Source organism: Podarcis erhardii, assembly GCF_964252035.2.
Source record: "Podarcis erhardii genome assembly, chromosome: 8".
Classification (NCBI taxonomy): domain Eukaryota; kingdom Metazoa; phylum Chordata; class Lepidosauria; order Squamata; family Lacertidae; genus Podarcis; species Podarcis erhardii.
This window is the reverse complement of record NC_138499.1, coordinates 27,529,900-27,553,215: the sequence shown is the minus strand read 5'-3', so window position 1 is coordinate 27,553,215 and position 23,316 is coordinate 27,529,900. Positions and strand designations below refer to the sequence as shown.

Below are 23,316 nucleotides of genomic sequence, written 5' to 3'. Positions count from 1 at the left end.
CCTCCAGCACTGAATGTACACATCATCGCACCGTGTGTACATGCCCCGAGTCTTAGCATCTGTTGTCAGTTCTGGGACTCTGCCCTGAAATGCAAAGGTATGAAGCAATACTTTGATGATGCTGATGATGTTGCACTTCATCATTCTACCAACCAAGGCTGTTCAAGGCAGCTTGCAGACTCTTGCACAAGAACAATACAGAAAACTGGATGTGGAGTTAGCACCAATGTAAACACCCGAACAGCTGTCTCACATATGCAGAGGGCAGCTTCATGAGTATTTTTTTGGTAGAGGGATTGCAGGGGAGAGAGAACCAAAAAGATCCCACGAGTTGGGGAAGGAAAACATTCTTGCCCCTTCTCACACTGATGTGAACACACCATGCAAATTTGGCTTGAAATGCTGCTGCGTCGGGCGGGGCGGGAATGGCTACATTCTAAGCTTTTAATGTGAACATGGCCTTTATGGAGCCCCCATGGTCGGAGGTAGTTAATCTCCGCCTAGCAATTTCTGCCTTCAAGCCCCACCTGTGGAGTTCCGAAAGGCACCTGATTGGCTGCTGCAGGAAGCAGGATCCTGGCCTGGGTGGGCGAATCCTGCTAAGGAAACGCAAGACCGCCGAAATCTGCCACGTCCGCCGAGCAGCGGTATTGCGCGCCGCTGCTGCACAGCTCACTAGGGAAAGGCACTCTGCACATGCTCAGGAACGCAGGCGTTCGCGGCTGCTTCACCGAATAAGGTTCAGAACGCGCTGGGCGGCGATTCAGCAGCAGGCAGCCGAGTTCCCCAAAGGCGGAGGGGAGGAAAGGAGGAGGGGAAGCCGACGGCTGCGAGCGAGAGCGCGCCTTCGTTTCGCTCCTCTGCCCGTCGAGGGCGGAGCAGCGGAGACAGCGACCCGGCCCGGACGCCCCCAAAGGCCGAAAGGGGGGGGGACCTTTGGCCCGGAGGGAGGAGCCGCCAGCGCCTGCCGCTCCCACCCAGCCCAGCCCAGCCCTCCGGCACTTTCGCCGCGGCAGCCGGCAACATGGACGGCGCGGCGGATGGTAGCGCGGAAACGTCTCCCTCCACCGCGGACGCCTGCGAAGAATTCCGCGCTGCCTTGACCATGACCAAAGGACTCTCTATCTTTCTCGACGTAAGCAGGGCGCCTGTCACTCTGGGTTGTCGCTGTTGCGCTTGCTTGGCTGGTGATCTCCCCTTTCCACCCCCCCCCCCAAGCTTCAGCATCTTCTGGATTTAGAGGGATGCATCTAAATTAGAAAGTTTTCCCCGGAAGGGAGAATGGAGGGGGGGTTGGGTGGGGGGTGACCGCCTGTTCCCCACCGGGCTCCTACCTGCGCCTCCGAGAGCTGCAAACGATCCACAGGTGAAGCTTCCGCCGCTCGCTGCATCTGCGGACCGAGGAGGCAAGCTGCACCTGTTGAATGTTTGCCTATCATGCAGCGATGGTGATGATGATGATGATGATTAGATTTATGAGCCGCCCAACAGGGTGAAAAGAGTCCGGCAGCTCTCAGGGCACCATGCTAGAGCATGGTTTTGGGTTTTAAAAAAATCTTGATCCTCAACATTTTAGATGCCGTGGACATCCCCAAATTTGAGCCATACAGGAGGCAAATCGCAGGCGCGGTGTCTCAACACAAAGTCCTTTCTTCTCTTCCTCGTTACGTTCCTAGTTTTTGGATGGGGGTTGAGAAAAGGCACAGGTGAATCAGTTAAACACCCCTCCCTCAGACTAAAACTAAAAAAAAAACAAAACAAAAAAAACACCTTTACAAAAGCACTGGAGAATGGGCTCATAGGCATCCACATCTTGTGTTGTTCTGACGCCTCCGAAATTGATAGGATAAATGGGGAGGTGAAACGTTTTGCTGCTCGGTTGCTACTCAAGGTTGCTACCGAATATGTAGAGTACTCCCGTAGTAAAAAGAAAAAGCTGTGATAGCTTCGATGCATAATTTCCTTGTATATTTTTTTATTACTGTTTTAGTATGCAGGGTGATAAGGCAGCTTAGAAAGTGGCTTTCTGATACACTTGTAAATAAAAATAAGTATGGGGGGGGGGGCTCAACGCACAAATCCTAACCTTATTCCTATCAACTCAGAAGTAAGTCTGTTTGCATTTGAGGGAGGCTTACTCCCAGGTAAGTGTGGGTAGGATTGCAGTCATAGAAAGAGAAGCAAGTTAGCCTGTCAAATGGGGAGAGCAAATCAAAGTAAAAATGCAACCCACACCATTATTTGTAGGAGGCAAAATTATACTATCTATTTTCCTCTAATGCATTACTGTAACGTTTTTCTTTTATAAAAATAAATGTGTGTTAAACTAAGTTAGTTGTGCTCATTAATTTCAGTGGCTAAAGACATATGAAGGGAAATTAAAAACTTCAAACTACTAATTGGGTCACTTTCTTATGGACAACCAGACTGGTTTCGAATATTAGTTGATTGCCATGGAAAATGGAAGGACATCTATACTGTATCTCATTTAGTTCTTGGATAGGCTGTCTGTGATATGATGCGATACAATAGATATTAAATTGTATAGATCACTTTTCCACCCCAAAAAGGTCCTCAAAGGTCACACAAAAGAATATAAATGCATTTTTTTGGGGGGGGGGAAGGTTAAATATAAAAATTTTAATTTTAATTAAAATTAAATCTAAAAAATTATTTATGTAAAAAGGAAACATTGTAAGAAACAAAGTGAATCTAGAGAAGCACAAAAATGAGACAAATTCTGCAACAGAACCAGTCCATCTCGTCAATCAGAGATGCCAACAATTAATATTGTAAGCATGTAGAGAAAGGATGGCTGACATTTATCAGGCATCTAGGGGGAAATCCTGTGCACAAGAAGCTGGTAAATTAAGACGGTATAAGATTACATCAGGTACATTCAGCTGCAGCGGCTGCTGTCCTGAGCCTGGCAGAGGGAAAACAAGCCTTTAAAATAGTGTTTTTTCGTTGGGTTACAAGGTTTTGACAAGCATCAAATGTTGAATCCCATACACTGTTAATGGTCAGATCCTGCTAAATAATAAATACTATCGTATGTTGATTATATAATGTGCTAAATACCGTTGGGATAGCTCAGCCAGTAGAACTCAAGACTTTTATTTTCAGGGTTGTGAGTTCAAGCCTCACATTGAGCAAAATATTCCCAAGCCATATTTGGTTGGTGGCCCACCACTACAGGTTGGTAGCCATATTCCATGCAGTTGCTAATTTGTGCATGACTGAGAATGACTCCCCACTTTGCATGGATGCACTTTGGAACACGTTCACCATCCCTTGTCCAACAGAAAATGTTACCTCCAGAAATATTACCTGTACTGAGATACTGTAATCACTATAATCTTTGGGTTGGAACAGCTATCATCCAGTTTGCCAAGGGTGTCTTTGGGCCTTCGTCTACACGAAGCCACTGGGAGCAGTCATTAGGAGTTTCGGGGAGAGGTGCCATCAGTATAATGTACTAAGCCTGAATTTATTTCTTTGCAGGTCCTGAGAAGAGCAGATAAAAACGGTAAGTCCAATTACTTCTTTATTTTCAGAGAAATGTAGTGTTAAAGCACTAAGGGATTCCATTGGGATATTTAGTTTGACTCTTTGCATTGGATTATAGAGTGCTCTGAAATGGGCTTTCTGTAGTCTTGGTAGCACACAGTGGCATTGATGGTTTTATCTGTGGGATGCTGGTGGCAAGACAGATTTGTTCTTGTTTTTCCATCACTGGAAGATTGCTTTCAGGACAGTAGAAGGACTGTTTGACTGGTCAAATGTGCAAAACAGATTTGGTTTTGTTATGTAAAATAGGTGGACAAGTACAAGTGATTTGTTGCCATAGGTGATAAAGTTTGGAGGTCCTAATGTACTAATTTTGTCTCTGTGGAAAGGCGAGTGGTTCAGACTGGGACTAAAAGAGATGCAGGGAACAGAGTTGCTCTCTAGAAAGATGCTTACTTCAACTATGGCAATAACAGGACAGCATCTTTCACTGCACCTGAGAGAACCAGGCAGGCCACACGACACACTGCATCTCTTAGCACCTGACATTCCTCACCTTAGCATCCACAACCTAAGGTAGTTGCTTTAATTTACCTAATGATAAGTACTAGTTATAGTTGAAAGTCCCAGGATGGGTGGGCCAAGAGCTTTAACGTGTTAACCTCAATAAGTTCAGTTTTGACTTCCAGATCTGCTACTCCCCCTTTCACAATACAAGATCTAGGCAGAAATCTTGCATTGCAAATAGAACTTGGGTCCTGCATAGAAACATCTGTGCAGTGTTTACATTTCCTTCTAACTGCATTCCTAAAAGGCAGACAGTAATTAAGAACTGAGGAAAGGCACAGCATAGTTGACTGAGAATACATGATGTGTAGAGAGTTTATATGGTGCCAAAAAAAAACCTGTGACCAACCCTCAACACTCCCTTCCCCCCAACACCCCCTCAAAAGTCTTTCTGAAGTGGATGTATCCTCTGAGCCAACACAGTTGGTAGATTTTCCTTAAGTTCTATGATCCCATGCATTTTCCATAAATTAATATTCCCCAATGGAACCTCTTCCTCCATTTTTCGTTATAGGAAAATGATGCCAGAATTGAGAGTCCCTGACTTAATATATGTTTATATTTACCCCAAAGAGTATCTAAAGTTTTGATGCATGGATTTGGTTTAATAATACCCTTGTCAAATTGTGTACAGTGCAAGAGAGGGTTTGTTTGTTTTAATTCTGTTGAAACATTGAATTGTTTTAATATGACTGATCTGGGTGGAACCATTGCCAGAATACCTACTTGGGCCTTGGGTCCTAAGCTCCTAAGTAAGAACTGGGCAGCTAAATGATAGTGCAAAACGTCCCAGGTTCAATCCCAGCTAGGGCTGGGAGTGTCCCCCTACTGAAACCCAAGAGATCTGTTGCCAGTCAGTGTAGATGGTATCAAGCTACTGCTCTGCTTCAATATGCAAGGTAGTTTCCTATTTTCCCTAGGAAAACTTTTACACCCTGTCATTAGGATTTATGTGTTAGACTGCAGCCCACTGGGAAAGTCAGTATAATCTTGCTTTACTGAACACATTGTTGGTGGGTAAGCTGCCAAAGATAAATACCATTCTCATATAAAACAATATATATATTACCTTTTAGAGTTTAGTTTATTCTCCAAAGAGCTCTAAACAGGTTTCTATGACTACTTGAGAAAATGCTAATGAAACACGTTAGGAAGAGAGTATGTGAGATCAGGAAGGTGGGTGAAATAATTTCTCAAAATATATGTTGCCAGGGGGAATGATACTGCATTTGGTTAACTTTTCATCCTAAGAAAATGGGATTTCAGCGAAGGCTTTCATTTCATGATTCGTCTTGTCTTCAAGATGTGAACTTTTGGAAAGATCAGAGGACAGAAAATTGGCTTCTTTCTTCTACTTTGAAAATCATTGAGAGAAACTAGCTGAAGCCCTTCTTGTGGCACCTGGTCGTTGTTTAGTTCAAGGTTGGGTTGAGTGAGGGCTATTCCCTTGTGGCCACTGTGAGCCTGGTGACAGCACTAAAGAAAGTTGAGAGATGGTTATTTATTTTTTACTTCATTGTTTCTACAAGAGAGCCAGGAAATCTGGTGTGGAGAAGCTTTCAGCCTTCTTTGGACAATAACATATGCAGCCTTGGTGCTTGATGATGCAGCCTCAGTCCAGTATATCTGAAGGAGCATCTCCACCCCCATCGTTCTACCTGGACACTGAGGTCCAGCGCTGAGGGCCTTCTTGTGGTTCCCTTGCTGCGAGAAGCCAAGTTACAGGGAACCAGGCAGAGGGCCTTCTTGGTAGTGGCACCCACCCTGTGGAATGCCCTCCCACTAGATGTCAAAGAGAACAACAACTACCAGACTTTTAGAAGACATCTGAAGGCAGCCCTGTTTAGGGAAGCTTTTAATTTTTGATGCATTGCTGTATTTTAATATTTTGTTGGAGAGTGGCTGGGGAAGCCCAGCTAGATAGGTGGGGTATAAATATTATTATTATTATTATTATTATTATTATTATTATTATTAGGCAGGGAAACTATGCCCTCTCTGACTTCCACATGTCTGCCTAGGCAGCCTTGAACAGCTTCTTCCACCAGGAGTTACAAAAATCTGTAGATGACTACCATCATAGGGGGTGCCACTTCCATCATAGATGGCGTCAGAAGGGATTGGGGGACAAGTGCCTTCCCAAACAAGCAGTTCGCCCTCCACTTACCTCCTGCCATTTCTGAACTCTGGTCATTAAACATATTGTCACGGACTGACTGGAGGCAGAGGTGTGGTCGGAGGCACTAGCTGGGGAACCCTCAGGGGAAGAAGGCTCAAAGCCCAGGGGATTGGTGGTGGAATGACAATGAGTGGTCAGAGGGAGAAGAAGGAGCAAACTGGGAGGAGGAGGCGTTGGAAGCTGAAGAGGTAACGGGGTTTAGTGAACAGGAAGAGGCTGTGGCAGAGAACGGTTCAGACTCAGAGACAGAAGCAGAGGAAACAGAGATGGTGCTGCGACCAGCTCCCCTCTCCTCTGGTCTCCTAGAACACACAAAGAAGAGGGCAGAGTAGAGAGTGGTTGTGACCACATGCGGTCTGTGACTGCTTGGGAAAGACCCTCAAGAAGAGGAGCATTAGAGAGCGGTGGGAAGGAGGGGACCATCCGTCCTTGCAACTACAGTCATACCTTGGTTTTCAAACAGCTTAGTTCTTGAACGTTTTGGCTCCCGAACGCCGCAAATCCGGAAGTGACCATTCTGGTTTGTGAACTATTTTTGGAAGCCAAATGTCCGACGCAGCTTCCTGCAGCCAATTGGAAGCCGCGCTTTGGTTTCTGAATGTTTTAGAAGTCGAACGGACTTTCGGAACGGATTCCATTCGACTTCCAAGGTACGACTATCCCTCACTGCAGCAAGACTTACTGGGAAGAGGATTCTAGGATCACTAGGCCTGCGCTGTTTCAGCTTCCTTGAATAAAGAGTTAACTTCATTGCGTTACCAGATTCCATTCACTAATATCTTCTCTAAACCTCTCTCCTTCATTAAGCATGGCTGTTAATTTCCGCATTTTCCCAAGAAGCCCATTTTTCTAGGTTTTCCCATGGTTTTGCATATAATGTTTGATCCAGCATTATAATATTGTTATGAATCTGTGGGTGCAAGATGTCCTAAATTCCCGGTAAATTTAGAACTGGGCTTTAATTAAGGTTTGGGGGTGCCAAAACTAATTTCCTTGGAAGTAATAGCCAGACTCATGTGTATTTAAGATGTGCGTTAGCCCCTGTTAATCCCCTGGGATAAGCATATATGAAGAGTTAATTAACCTAGGCAATCTTCCTAAATCGAGTATCAGCTATCCATCCCCCTTTAATCCTAGGCAGTCAACATGGGTGAAAGCTAATTTTCTTTGGGGTATTGAGCCACTGGCAAGTCAAAGGCAAATCTCATTTACAAATGGATGGGTTTCCTTCGTCCCTGAACAGAAGGATGTAGTTTTAAAGGCAGTACCATAGTTTTAGAGGGAGGACTGGAGTTTTAGAATGGCAGTTTGGCATTAAGAAACAATGTGCTGGAGAGAGATGCTGCTGTCAGTTCTTGGAAGCGGTGCTGTGCAAATGAGAGGGACAGAACCCTCTTTGGGATATTGATGTGCTGAACTTTCTCTGTTGCAAGCTTCAGGTTGTGTGTGTGTGTATAACCATATATCAGAAAGGCACTGTAGTCTCTGCTGTGCCTAATTGTCCAAAAGGAACCACAAATCCTGTGTAAAGCATGCCTGGTACCCCTGGAATCTCATATCACTCATAGGGGTGGCATGTAGTAGTATGTTAAGAGTTGAGCGAACTTGTTGCCTGGAGGATGTGGAAGTCAAGCTACCTACAAAATCACATGTTTATCAAGGCAAATTTATTCCTGGCATTCAGTCAGTGTTTTACATTTGATGCCAAATGACAGGCACATTTAGATTCTGAATTTAATGTTTAAGACTGTTCTGCCGAAAAAAGAAAACAAGAGAAAGCAAAAGTATCTCGGGCAAAGTATTGTGCCATTATATTTAGCAGCTCGTGGTTATTATCCCTTAGCTATGTTACTGTGCTTAATATTGGTGTGTAATTTTTATATCTTTTCATATCTTGCATTGCTACAAACAAGCTTAGGAAGATACTGTGCTTGACTGTGTGCAAGTTTGGGCTTTGTTGTTTAAAAAGCCAACTCAGTAATTAGCACCCCTTCGGGTTGGTTTTTAACTTGTAATCGTGTAGGAACCACAGGGCTGTGCACACCCTCAACCTTGCCTATAACCTTCTAGAAATCAGTCCACTGTTTTGCACAATTGTACAGGAAACTAAAGTTGTTGGGTTAAAAATCATGAAGAAGCAGCACACATTGGGAGATATCTGGGGTCTAATGTGGAATAATCGGCAGCCATGTTCTGCAACTCTGGCATGCTTAGACATTCCCAGCAAAGTATGAACCGGTATGACCACACTCATTCAAATAATAGCAGCTTTGCGGCACACTTCCTATAGTGACAGACGGAAAGGGTTTTCTTCTTCCTCACGTGACCTTTTTTACGTGTGGTTCTGTTATGAAACAGGACTTCTGTAGACCGCCCCTTCAGTGATGCATGTATGATGTATAGGGGGGTGGCCTTGAGCTACAGGGTGGGAATTTCAAAAGTCTATGTAAGAACTTGCACACCAATGTTCTGGGTTCCTCCTCCCTCCTGCTTGGGAGTTTGAGCACCCTGTTGAAACATTTTAATAAAGATCAGGCTTACTAGCTGCTTTGCTTCTCAATATTCTCTGGTTGGCCTCTGTTATTTTCTTCTGCCCATAGGGAACCTACAGAAGGACTCTATACTGCAGGGGTTGGCAACGTGCAGCCCATGGGCCGGATGTGGCCCACAAGCTATCCCAAACCGAGCCGCCCGCTCAGCGAGTCCCCCGCGCACTGCACTAAAGTGGCATACCACTCGCCGAGTGGTGTCAGAAATTGCTTCTGTACACATGCAGATACTGGAAATCGTGTCTGCACATGTCTAGACTCCAAAAATCGCTTCTGCACAGGCACAATTTTCGGCGTCTGGGCATGCACAGGAGCAATTTTCGGCGCAGCTGACATGCACAGGAGCAATTTTCCGGCATTGCACTCACCAGTCCGGCCCACGGACAATCTCCGTGGGTGTGATCCAGCCCATGGCCAGTAAACTTGCTGCCCCCTGCTATACAGGCTCTTGGGTACCTCATAAGGGAAAAGGAGCAGGTTTTTTTTCTTATAACAATTTGACGAGCCAGGTCCCCGAGTTTTGGTTGACTGGATTCTGGGGGCAAGGAAGGACTGATGGCCCAGCGCGCACCAGGCCAGGTTCCTCCCCTCCCCTCCCGTTACAGGTGGGGTTTCTGCTTTCCTGTGCTCAGGTCCCATTTAAATCATGTGGGAATAGCCGCATGTCGGGTGAGAAGTTCACGCACCAGCTCTGCGTTGTCCTGGGAATAGCTGTACATGAGAATAGGCACCATTCAAATATTACTGGAGTGGTGGGGCTTCCAGCCTTGAGAAGATCCTTGGTGATGACAGATGTTAACAAGCTTGAAGCTTTGGGTAAAACATTTCACCAAGATTCATCGCTAGTCTTGGCTGGATTGACATGAAGTGGGTGTATCCTCAAACAAAAATCTCCAGTTTGGGGCTAACTTTGATATATTGCTTTTTAAACACCCACATTTCACTTCCAGCCTCAGGCTCCTTATATTTCTGCCTTCTTTCTGATGCCGCCGAGATACCAAACACTGATGCTTAGATAATATTGGAAACAGCCTTACTAGAAAAATTAACCAATAAACTGAAACTGCCATGGGGACAAATAGAAGAAGACGCCTTCACCCCGGTATGGCTCCCCTTTATCACATACACATCCCAACAAGACAATGACAAAAATCCACCAACAGCATACAAATCAATATGGCTAACCTGATCCAAAACACCCACACACCCCACTCACACATGAAAGCAAAGACCACCACAGCCAACCACAAATGAATAACCACACCCTAGGCCAACCCTAGCCTCTCTCACTTTTGTAAATCAAGAAAATCTTTAATAAAAATACATTAAAATATAAAAAAACCAAAGTGTTTCCCTAAGGAAAGACATGAAGTAGCCTGCTGTTGTACTTATCTATTGATCATTGGTTTTGAATCATAGAATCATAGAGTTGGAAGAGACCAAAAGGGCCATCGAGTCCAACCCCCTGCCAAGCAAGAAACACCATCAGAGCACTCCTGACATATGGTTGTCAAGCCTCTGCTTAAAGACCTCCAAAGAAGGAGACTCCACCACACTCCTTGGCAGCAAATTCCACTGTCGAACAGCTCTCACTGTCAGGAAGTTCTTCCTAATGTTTAGGTGGAATCTTCTTTCTTGTAGTTTGGAACCATTGCTCCGTATCCGCTTCTCTGGAGCAGCAGAAAACAACCTTTCTCCCTCCTCTATGTGACATCCTTTTATATATTTGAACATGGCTATCATATCACCCCTTAACCTCCTCTTCTCCAGGCTAAACATGCCCAGCTCCCTTAGCCGTTCCTCATAAGGCATCGTTTCCAGGCCTTTGACCATTTTGTTAGCACTCTTGCTTCCTTTTTTCCCCCCCTTTAGTGTTAGAGCTCAGCTCTATGCAGAGATTAAAAATGAGAAAACTTGTTGTTTAAAGAAACACCTTTCTGGAATCAATTTGATTTTCAAGGGAAAAACCAGCCATCTGTGCAACCAATTTTCCTTCTGCGTCTTTGATTTCAGATGATGGCAAACTATCCTTTGATGAATTCAAAGCTTACTTCGCTGACGGAATCCTGAGCAGAGAAGAACTGCATGAGCTGTTTCACACCATCGACACGCACAACACAGAGTGGGTAACATTATTTAAAAGTCATATGGGCAGCCTTTAGAAAGGCAGTATGGTTGTGCAATATGAATTTTCCTGGTAAAACTGCAGCTTTACAAATAGCATATGAAATGCCATGGAACAGCAGCCTATATACCCTGTTTGGTGCCCATGGCCTGCATTCTGTGTTTCTAAACAAGATGTTACAAAAATAACAATAAATGGGTAATTCATCTCCCTTGTAACTCCCAGTTTCTGGTTTTTTCCACCCCCAATGTTCAGCCTGGACACTGAGATCCAGCTCCGAGGGCCTTCTGGCGGTTCCCTCGTTGCGAGAAGTGAGGTTACAGGGAACCAGGCAGAGGGCCTTCTCGGTAGTGGCGCCCACCCTGTGGAACGCCCTACCATCAGATGTCAAGGAAATAAACAACTATCTGACTTTTAGAAGACATCTGAAGGCAGCCCTGTTTAAAAATTTAACCATTTGAATTACTTATTGTCCATTCATAATAAAATTACAAGTATTCTTAAAACCCTGATAATGTGTTAACCTGTGTACGTTGCTTCTGTATATCATTTTCTTCCTTCCTTCTGGAGCCAACCAGGTTTGCTCCCTTTTCTTCTGGCTTGGCTCCTCTGCCTTGCCAGTGGTGTATGATTTCCCCAGAAACTGCATTCTTACATTATTCCTTTGCTTTATGATCCACCCGTCACTCTAAGGTCCCAGAGCGGGTTGCAGTTTAGAACACAGCATTATTTGTACCAGACTTCCGGGTTAGCGCGAACGGCTAATGGCGGATTCCCTCCGAGCTCCGGAGGGAATCGGCTCTACTGAGGACGGGTCTTGCCGTGCCGGCGACACGGGGACCCTTAGAAACCGCAGGCGCGGAAGCCTGCGGACTTGGTGACTCGGTGGGCACCTTAAGCGCCCTCCCCGACCCACGAAGAGCCTTTTTAAAGGCTGCGGAGAGGGTACGGAGAGTGGCGTGGTGCTGAGAGTAGATCGCTACCTCGGTAGAGCGAAGCCGCAAGCCATGGCCGGAGAGCGCTGACTTTCTTCCCAAAATTTGGACTGGATAACAAAGGACCCGTGAGTAGTGGAATTTGGACTTTAAAATTTTATCCTGTGAATTCGACACGATCGGGGGATGTGTTAAAGGGAAGTCCGCACCCCCTCTACTTATTGACGTTTCAAAGCAAGGAACGGAGAATTAAGGCGGAATGAATACTGTTTTGATGACTTAAAAGTTTCTCACAAATTTGATAGAACAAGATTTTTGTGCTGGAGAGAAAGGGAATTTGGAACTTTGTGTGTATCCCCCCCAAAAAACCCGGGAGTGTCCTATTTGGGTCCCGGAGGAAGAAGTGAAAGGAGTTTGACAGCTGTCAAAGAAGCTGTCAAACGGGCGGACAAAGTAAAGAATTTTGCTATTTAATAACTCTTGGAATTAAAGCTGATACATTTGGACTGAGGCGACTGGAAACAAAGTATTGATAATAACAAAGTAACAGATTATTGGAAAAGGACTACTAAATAACTGAAAGCCCCCTAGGGGGAATTAGTGACATTACAATGGCTGCAGAGGGAAAATTACTGGCGGAGATAGAAAAAATGTTCTTTCTCGTGGGAATCCTGCAGGAGCAGAGTATGGCTCTGAGTAAAGTTTTTATGACCTTGAATCTTGAAACAAACAACTCTGCTGAATGCACAAAGGAGATGCATGATAAAAATTCTGCAGCTGAGCAGGAAGAGATGCCTTTGGAATTGACAGAGAAAAAAGAAGGAGTTCAGACACTACAAGTGGAAAATATCAACCAAGAATCTGCAGCGTTAGAGTATGAGCAAGAAGACCTCTGGATTACAGACCTGCGAAAGATGAGAAAGAAGAAGAGAGAAGCCCCTGGAGTACTTGGAATATTAAAACTAGAAAGAACAAAGCAACATGATTGGGACTTTTCTCTTGAGTATGGAAAACTAGATGGTCTTTCGCAGCAAACACTCTTTAACATTCTGAATGAAAGAAAATATGATCTGACTCTGACTGAACTCCTTCGGGGTCTTAGGACCATCAAAGAGGACTACCAATATAGTTGGCAGAGAGGGACTGACAGAGAATCAGACGCCTCGGACGTGAGGAATCCGGGCTAGAACTATTTTTTTGTTTGTTTTTCTGGACATTTGTCTAGGAAGGGACAGAAACCGGGGCAGGGGGGGGAGAGAATATAATTATAAAATGTTATGTTTTGTTTTTCTTGGTCAATGTGACCTATAATTAATATAATAAAGGGAAAATTTGTGAAGGGGAAGTTAGACCGACCTTAAAAAAAAAAGAAATTATTGATTATAAGAGAATTGGATAGTTGAATATAGATAAACAAAAGAATTTAATTTTCAAAAGTAATGTGAATATCTTTAAGAGGTTAGGTAAGAACTTGCTGAATTAATTTTGGAATTGGGACGTAAGAGGAGGGGGTGGGGGGAAGTCAATGAAAGTGGGTAAAGAAACTTAGGGTATGTAATTGTATTTGTGTGTTTGTTTGTCTTTGTCTTTGTGTGTGTGTCTGTTCTTATAAAATGTAAAAACCCAATAAAAATTATTTTTTAAAAAAAAAAAAAAAATAGAACACAGCATTATTTGTACCACAGTATGTTGTGATGCAGTTACTGGGAAAGTCATGCCAATTGCACTATTTCACCTTGAATATATGCGTTACAGTTCAGAGGAGAACATGGTCAATCATAAGCTAAAAGAAATAATTGCCTACTTAATATTTAGAGCTGCTGCAGAAGTCAATTCTCAGCTTTAGTCAGAAGCAAAAGAGCTGCTCTGCTGATATATCTTATCTGTAGCCCAGTGAAAGGTGAAAGCGAGAATATGCAAATCGGGAAGATCAAGTTCCGCCCTGCCATTTGCTGGAACAAGGCTCAAAATTCCACTTTAAGATGATTCAAAATTACAATTAGAGGCTCTGGGCTCAGCTGGTGTAGGGAGGCCTTGCATCAAATCTGCAGCTACCTTTACCAAGCTTTACTGATTACTCTTGATTAACACCAGCTGTGGCCTTGAACCTCCCCACCCCATCATTCCTTTGTGAAACAGCGGGGGACTGTTTTTACCCTATCAGAAAAAGGACTAGTTTGTAAACTCACAGAATGGGTCCTCTCTATACATGGCAAGGAGTTTTGACACTTCAACCACCACACCATAGCCCTGTGCATTCAATGAATGGGAGAGAGGGAGGTGTCACTGTTGTCTCATCACGCCAACAGGTTTTTTTCTAGGGGGACAGCCCTCTGTTTGAAGAAGTGCTCTATCTGGTCCAAATCTGGTTTGAGGATAAAGAAGGGGAGCACGGGGCTTTGAAGTTCCTCATCACCAGTTAGTGGGTGGACAGCAGCCCCAGCACACACACGAAAACACAGGTCACCTGCTCATAGGCTGCCCCAGACCCTCAAAGTGTCCCTATTTTCCAGGGACAGTCCCAGATTTACAGAAGGCATCCCAGTTTCTGATTTGATCCCAGAACGTCCCAATTTTCAGCAGAGAAATATTGGCAGGTATGGTAAAGGTAAAGGGACCCCTGACCATTAGGTCCAGTCGCAGACAACTCAGAGGTTGCGGCACTCATCTCGCTTTACTGGCCGAGGGAGCCGTCGTTTGTCCACAGACAGCTTCCAGGTCATGTGGCCAGCATGACTAAGCTGCTTCTGGCAAACCAGAGCAGCTCACGGAAATGCCGTTTACCTTCCCGCTGGAGCGGTACCTATTTTTCTACTTGCACCTTGACGCACTTTGATGTGCTTTCGAACTGCTAGGTTGGCAGGAGCAGGGACCAAGCAACGGGAACTGACCCTATCGCGGGGATTTGATCAGCAAGCCCTAGGTTCAGTGCCTTTAGACCACAGCTCCACCCACATCCCTGGCAGGTATGGTAGGGCGTCCATATTTTCATCGGAGGAATGTTGGAGAGTATAAATAGTAAAATGTGACCTCAAGCCATCTGAAGGCAGCCCTGTGTAGGGAAGCTTTTTAATGTTTAATTGTGTTTTTATATATCATGGAAGCCTCTCGGAGTGGCTGGGGCAACCCAGTCAGATGGCTAGGGTATAAATAGTAAAATTATGATTATTGAATAAGATATCCTTATTTTCATTGGAGAAATGTTGGAAAGTATACTGCTCTACTATGGCGAGGTGTATTGTATCTCTGTCCAAATTATAGGCATTATTTTAAAATGTGCACCCTTACACCAGAGTCAGTTTTAGGGTAGCGTGACCAGTGTGGTCACACTGGGTGCCCCACTGCCAAAACAATGCTGTAGAACAGAGTGCAAGGGGCAGGGGGAGTGCTGGATTTTAGTGTTGTGCAGGGCGCTGCTGAAATTTGAGAGAATATGTGAATTTTATGTATCCACTTTTTCTTTTGATGATGAATTGCAAATGGCCACCCTACTCCCAACCGGCACATATTCATTAGAAAGTCAGGAGACAGCACTCGTGCATACAGCTGCGTAACTGAACAGCAGTCTCCACGTAATCCAAATTCTCTTGTGTTTGGGGGGTCGTCCGCACTTCTGCTTGTTCCGTGCTTTCTAGGCATGGGTCCGAGTGGTTTTCCGTTTGCCCCACTGCATTCCCCAGGAAAACCCGCTGTTTACCACTCAATCGGAACAAACTGCAGAAAACCTGACATACTTCATTCCATTTTAGCAATAAACAGCAGTTTCCCCTGGGCAAGCGTAAATGTGGACGGCACCTTAGATTTGCACATGACCTATCTACAGATATTCCATTTAATACCCATTTGCAGGGCCAGATTTAGCTTTGATGAGGCCCTAAGCTACTGAAGGTAATGGAGCTCTTTATATGTCCAGCTGTCCTTTGTCAACAACAAATTGTCGCTGTTTTTTGTGTTGAATGTATGCTATATGGTAATTTATGGACCTAATAGGTATTGAAAGCCATTTGCACATCACAAATAGGAGCCTACACAACACAAAACACTGTTGCTGTGTGTAGATTTTATTTTATTTGTCTTTTATCTTATATTTTGGAAATGTACATGCAGGTTTTTTCCCTTTAAATTTTTTGGGGGCCCCCCAAGAGACTGGGCCCCTAAGCTATAGCTTGTTTAGCTTATATGTGAATCCGGCACTGCCCATATGCCCCAATATGTGTTCATTTAGCACACCTAGCATGCCTGTAAACTGTTAGAGGAGGAGGCTGGATGCCTCTGGCAGAACGTGCCAGGTGGCCTCAGGCATGCATTAAGCTGTAAGAGCTCCCCAAGGTCTGCTTAATAGCCTTTTAGCTAGTTCTAGAGGTAATGTTAGGATTTTGCAGATGAACCGTTCACACTACATAAGATGCACAGTGTTTGCACATTAGTTGTGAGGGCCCAAAATTTATTTCCCCAAGGCAGTGCTTCTGCTTTGAAGATCTTGGGTTTTCCCCAGACTCTGAGGGCAATGTGATAATAACTGTATGAGTCCTGTTTTTTATTTATTTGTTAATAGCTTGTTGCCTAAATCCCCAGAAATGTTAAATCCAAAGCTTATTGTTGTTATTTTCCTGTTGCGTTGGCTTAAGTGCTCATTAGGATAACAGGCAGGAGAATACCAGAATTCTAAAGATAGATAAAAAAAGGAGGACTTGTTCTATAATGTTACGTTTCAGTGTTTTTTAACCGTAACCAGCCAGTCAGCCTGATGATAGGCTTCTACTTCTGCTGCTTTGCTGCAAACAGCAGCATCTTATAAACGGCAGCAGTAAATCCATAGTTGGCTCTGGCTCCCTGGAATTTGTTATAAGCAAATGCATTCAGTTCATAGTATCTCCATTAAAAAGTTTAATGTGTATGTCTTAAAAGGAGTGACATGAGCCATAGTCTTCACATTGTGTTGTCACTGCCCAAAGAGCAAATTACGAAAGGCATATCCAGATGTCTTGAGACTAGGTTCCAGGTGGATAAAATTGCATAATTCTTAATTCCAGCATCTTCCATAGTGCAAGGCATCCTTCAGCGTGCTGGGGGGATGCATGAGGCCTATAATTTAGGAGAGATGGCATAGATCCTCCAGGCAAAGCATGTGCTCAAGTGGACAGTTTTTAAGATGTGTTCCGGAAGAGTTGTGATTGACAAGGGTGAAGCCAGCATCAAATCAATTTGGTTCTGGGGAGGTTCCAGGTCCAGCATGCCTGCAGAATAGCAATGCTTGTCAGCACTGTTGGAATAGCTCAATTAGTACAGCATGAGAATCTTCATCTCAGGGTCATGTGTATGAGCCCCACGTTGCGCTGGACTATATCCAATCTTTATAGAGCACCAATTCTGACTTGTTTGCAGAGACATTATGACAAATTATCATTCATCTTTATTTGCTGGTGCAGTGTTTACACAGCTTCCCTTTAATCATTGGTTCATCTCACACCTTTCAGTGTGTTTCCCTATCACTTTACTAACAGCAAAAAAGTAAAATCTATTTGTTGCAAGAGTGCTTTAGTTGCATAACCTAAAGTTTGAATTTCCCCTGCAAAATACTGACAATCTCGAAGCAATCTCACTCCTCCCCAGGGACATTTCATATGCCTCTTCAGTAACCTAGGTCCAACATTTCCTAAAGCGGGAATATCATTTCTGTCAGTCTCCGGAAATTTATTCCCCTTTTGGTCAAGCATATTCACGCACACCTACTTCCTCCAAGTTACTTGCCATTTGTTTCAGAGGTCCTGCTGTAGGGGTGGTCTGCTGTCACATTGGCTTGTTAGGAAGGACTGAACTATAAATTTGGGTGCTTCATGTGGGCACATTTTTAGGCTGTCAGTATTTTCTAAAACACCGGAATAATTGTCATTTAAATCGTTTTGAACTTCTGTTGAGGAAGCGTTCTTCTAACAGTTAATAGATAGCGAGAGCGCAGTTTGAAAAACCTCATTACAGAAGCAAATGTTCTTGCTCCTGCACCTGCCTAGGAATTGTTTTAATAATGGGATCCTCAGGGAAATGGTGTCAGGGAAAAAGACGGGAGCATTCAGCAACGCTACAAAATGAGGAGATGCCAAAAACTTGTAAAAAAAGAACAAAAGGTTGCATTCTCATTCCTGAAGTCTCAGGAATATCATTGTGTGGTAGCTGATTGAAATATGGCAGCTGACAATCATTCTTGGTTTCCTCCACTCCTCTATTCCTCACTGCCACACTTCTGCTGGCAGATTCTGAGGATCAGGAGATATCCCCACAGCTTGAAACTCTGGAGCCTAGAACAAGCCAATGGCTACAGAAGAACGTTCCGGATCTTTAACTAGCCTGATAACATCATGAATGGGCTGAGGCCTCTAGTCAATTAATACCTAGCTCAAGCCATAAATATAGGGCAGTTGCTCCATGTCACCGCTGAGACAACTTGTATGTTCTGCCTCAGCTGCAGGGCCACTAACCATGGTACTGAAATCCATAACTTGATCCATCTCCAAGGTTCCCTGTCAACTCGGAACCCAGGAACTATTGACTTCCCCATTGCTTGAGCTATCACATATCTGTGTGGTGGGGATCAGGACTCACATAGCAAATACATGGAGAGGAAAGCAGGGCTGTTGCTGACCCTGCATGCAGTGTTGACTTACTCACATTAAGCATAGCATCTTCAGGAGGTACTATGCTCCTGATGTTCTGTGATTGTGCAAGCGAGTCTGTCCCGGACAAAAACAAAAGCAGAATAGAACAAAGGACTGAGACTCTTGGATGTGACGCAGAGTCTCTCCACCCCACAGTAGGCAGGACGCACACCCTGAGCTGTTTAACCCTGTAAGCTCAGGTTCTCCTCACACTTTCCACATACAGCTGTATGTTGAATGCAAATAGGACACAGGCAAGGGCACACCGATGCATTTAATATTTGGTGTAAGAATTATTGATTCATGGGTACCCTATTAATACGTATGCATATATCACATGCTCTATTTTTACATTTATAAACTAAGGGGGTGGGGGTTAGATGGAGGTGGCAATATGTCCATGCAAGGTCCCCTTGAAGCTGCATAGCGTTCCAACTCCTACTCAAAACAAATACACTTACTTGGAAGTAAGAAGGAGATCTTTATTCAGCAAGTATCGGTACAGGCTCGCCAGCAGACATGATGCTCAGGATTGAGTTTGGGAGCAGGGGAAGAGGTTTAGAACTAGTTGGAAATGACAAGGATGTCCCAACAAGTTTCCCCGCTCCTCCCACCAAGATCTAAAGGTGAGGCTTGGCATGCTCACTCTCTCTCACTTTGCAGGAATTCTGAGATAGCAAGTGCATGCTGTGCTGGGACAGAGGGGCCTGCTCCTCTCTATGAAGGCGGCCCCTGCTTCTTGGTGACAATGCCCTCCTGTTTAGTCACTGCTGCTTCCTCTTTGGCCTTCCTCAGCTTCCAGAGAAACTCTCCTCTCCGCAGGAAGGTCAGAGGGAGAGACAGCATCCCTGCTCCCCCTTCTAAAGTGACTGGAGTTGGGACAGCAAGAGGAGAGATGCCTTCTCCTCCTCCTACCCAGGTTCCCACCATTTAGTCCCCATTTCTTCCTCTTCCTCCTCCAGGGCCTGCCAAGCCTTATCCCGACAGGGCCCAACAAAATCTGGTGCTCAATCTACAAGTTTATAATACCCCACAACTCAATAAACCCCTGCTCTTCACAACAGCATCTTGTGAGTTGCTGACGGCTCTTATAAGTACCATTCAGAGAGTTGAATAAACTGATCTGGTGCCTGTGTTCCCAGCTGCACAGCCATTCTCTGACTTGAATAATTCTCTTACGCAAGGAAGCAAATTGTGTTCCAGGTTTGTGGATGGATCTGTTGAGGGAAACGATGACAATCATTGTCATCGTGATTTGTTATTCACAACTGCTCCATTCTGTAGTGAATTTCATTTCGTGCATTTGTTATGAAGGCACGGAGAACAACTGAGCTACATCTCAATACAAGCACCCAATTGGAGAGAGCAAATTTACAGGTCAGACAACGCAGCTTCCATGCAGAATGGAATCTTTGCACCTCCATATGGCAGGAATTAAGTACTGGCTCAGGAAAAATTCTCACCCTCCACTTAAAAACCAATCATGATATTTATGCTTGATACTCTGATGTGTGCATTGGCTCACTGAATTTTCCAGGCACAAGGCAGGTTACTGCTTATAAAATACAACACAGTCAAAGGTTCCAGCGAAGTGCAGAGTGTTAAATAACTTCTGGATCACCTTGCTGTTGCATGGAACTCCTCAAAAGTGGTGAGCTTTCTATTAGCCTTGCCATAGTGGTCCATACAGTGGTAGTCTCCCAATTGGACTACTGTAATGCACTGTTTGTGGAGCTACCCTTGTGCCTGGTTTGGAAGTGGTAGCTGCTTAGGATGCAAAGTGGGACACCCAGCTTTACACCTATTATGCCAATGTTGAAAGATCTGCATTGGCTGCCTATTAGTTACCAAGCCAAGTTCAGGGTTTTGTGGTTAGCGTTTAAGGCCTGTACAACTTGGGGCCACCTTCCCCAGTTTGGACCAAGCCAATTTTTAAGATATCCCAAGGAGACAGCATGGAAGGAGACCTCGTCCTCTGGAATGCCCTCCCATAGATAATTCAAGGGACTACAATAATGACCAAGCTCTCATTGACTTGTAATTTTTAAATTTTATTTTATTGGCACAGTTTTGTTGGCGATATCCTGTTTTCTTCCAATCAAATTTTTAGGTAATTTTATGGAAAGGTTTTGCTTGGGTTTTTTTTTTTTTTAATTGTTTCAAGTAAACTACTTATGAAATGGTATAAAATGTTTATATAAATAAATAAATGTAGCCTTCAGGGTGGTTGGGCTTAACATTTAAACAGCAACAGGATGCACACAATAGCAATTACAGCACTCGTTTTATGATGTTGTTCTTTTTACAGCAACCTTGACACAGAAGAACTTTTTGGTAAGTTAATTTTTACTCCCAAACCCTTCCGTTCTGGATGTGTCATGGACAGGTGGAGCTAAACAAAAGAGCTCTGTAGCCAAAGTGGCTCCTTTTTAATCACACCAGCTAATTATGTAAAATGCAGCTGTGCAGAACTCCTAGGGAAGGTAATCAATAAACCATTACCACTAATGAGACTAGATAAATGTGCAGAATTACATGCACCTCTTGTATGTCTTTTATTCTAAATTTCTTCTCCCCCTCTCTAGGATATTAACTTAAAATGTATCCCTCTTTTGCTTTGGGTGGGGGGAATAAGGCAAATGCTGCCTTTAAGTGATCCTGCCCCTTTTCTCAAATCTCCCCACTCCCCCAACACTGGATTGTTTAATGTGTAGATTCTCTGCCAAGATCCCCCCCCAATCTTTGAGGGGGAGACTCCCTAGGGAAGCTGTCTGTGATTTCCTATGCTTTGTGAGTCTCCTTACATCTTGCTTTGATAGTTGATAGAAAGGCAAGGGTCATGTGATATTGTGTGAGGTATTTCAGACGCCTTACAAGAAGCCCTAGAATGATGTTCACCCCGTGATTATTTCCTTTTGTCACAGTTTCTGAATTACATGTGTATGTATTGTATCTACAAAAAGAGGGTTCTATAGTACCATCTCAATAGCCACTTGCTAGGGCTGGTGTTAGCATCTGACATTCTTACTCGAGGAGGTTCATGTCCTTTCTTTACATTTTTGCCCATTTTTGGTGCTGCTTTCCTTTTCATGTCCCCTTTGCTTCAACAATCTAGTGTACCTTTCCTTGTGCAAGCTCCTGATCGCGTACATAGGAGTTAGAATACAGCACAGCATAGCCAGAAGCTGTACCATGTGTCATAAAGCATCAAGCTGTTAGCAAACTACTGTGACCCCCCCATTCTAATGGGAAAGAGCCTTCTACCAGAGTTTAGATCCTTATGCTTCTTGTTCTCTCTATGTATGTGTTTGATTCCTATTTAAAAAAAAATTAAAAAATTAGAATAATTCCTTGACCTTTCTTCCTTTGCTTGAGCTGTGAATTTCTGTTTCTTTTAGAATATTTTTCCCAACACTTGGGAGAGTATGAAAATGTGCTGTCTGCTTTGGAAGACCTCAATCTATCCATACTGAAGGCAATGGACTCCACAAAGAAAGTAGGAGGAAGTTTTATTCCTGTTCTTCTGCAACACTTAGGATCTGTCTATCTATCTATCATCTATCTATCTATCTATCTATCTATCTATCTATCTATCTATCTATCACCCGCACTTTCATAATACAGTGGAACCTTGGTTCTTGAACAGCTTAGTTGACAAACAAATCGGAAGTAAGTGTTCCACTTTTCAAATGTTTTTCGGAAGCCGAACATCCGACGCAGCTTCTGCTTGAGTGCAGAAAGCTCCTGCAGCCAATCAGAAGCTGTGCCTTGGTTTTTGAACATTCCAGGAGTCGAACAGACTTCCAGAACAGATTAAGTTCGAGAACCAAGGTACCTCTGTATTATAATAAGGTTGTGTACAACATGCAAGATTATAATATCAGTTTAAAACATCAGTAATTACTGGTTGGTTAAAAAGAACAAAATCATATTGCCCAGGCCTGTCTAAACAACACAGTTTTCAGAAGACTTCAAAAAAGAAGGCGGCAAGGGTGATTCCTATTGGTAGGGAGTTCCACAGGCCACCCTAAAGGCTCAGTCCCTAGTAAAGGGATGAGTCTATTGGAGTGGACACACACACACTTTCAATTTCAATACTCTTCATGCCTGCAAAAGTTTTGGGAGGCTTCAGTTTCAATCAGTGCGTATCCCATAATATCCTGTTCAAATCCCGTAACTTTTTTATACCACAAAGGTTCTGGTTTATTTTTGTCCCCCTTTTGTTGCACAGTAGCCCCTCCAGAAGCATCACAGCACAAACTAAAACAGAATAAACCCACCATGAATGTCCTGTTTTGATGCCAAGAGCACGTTGCAAAATGCGGGTTCTGGATTGTTGTCAGGTTTTCCCTGGCGTTTTCTTCACCCATTTGCAGAGTTATTGATAAATCCGTATGCAGACAACTGTTTTCATAAGTTTGGTCAATGATTCGATTTGTAAAAATGAGATATGTTTTTAGCCAGTGCATCCGAAGAATTGTATCAAATTAGCGGGTGGCAACAGATGAGGTTTTTACAGCTAGCAGTGATATATTAAGCATGTCCATCCTGTCCTCTTTTTGTAATTCTAGACACCTGCCTCGTTACTGGCTAGAGATGAACCTTTGATGTAATTCAGCAAGGGAAAATCCAGAAAGTATTTGAAATTACACTGGAATGTCAAAGGATGTGGATGGCAACTTTAGGTTGTTCTCCAAACATTTATCTCCTAGAAAGATCTGCCAGAACACACATTTCTGTTTTTCAGTGGTAAAGCACATGCAGTGCATGCAAAAGTTAGGTAGAAAAAAGGTAAAGG

General features: G+C 43.8%; 1 protein-coding gene across 1 annotated transcript in view; it reads left to right on the top strand.

Annotated features, from left to right (window-relative positions):
- The first annotated feature begins 582 nt into the window (after positions 1 to 582).
- The window catches only part of NECAB1 (N-terminal EF-hand calcium binding protein 1), a 43,236-nt gene continuing 20,502 nt past the window's right edge, over positions 583 to 23,316 (top strand). The window contains exons 1-5 of the mRNA XM_081874584.1: positions 583 to 1,135; positions 3,505 to 3,529; positions 10,819 to 10,927; positions 20,827 to 20,852; positions 21,917 to 22,014. Of these exons, the coding sequence (XP_081730710.1) occupies positions 1,025 to 1,135; positions 3,505 to 3,529; positions 10,819 to 10,927; positions 20,827 to 20,852; positions 21,917 to 22,014 (369 nt within the window). The 5' untranslated portion in view covers positions 583 to 1,024. The remainder of the gene's footprint in view (positions 1,136 to 3,504; positions 3,530 to 10,818; positions 10,928 to 20,826; positions 20,853 to 21,916; positions 22,015 to 23,316) is intronic.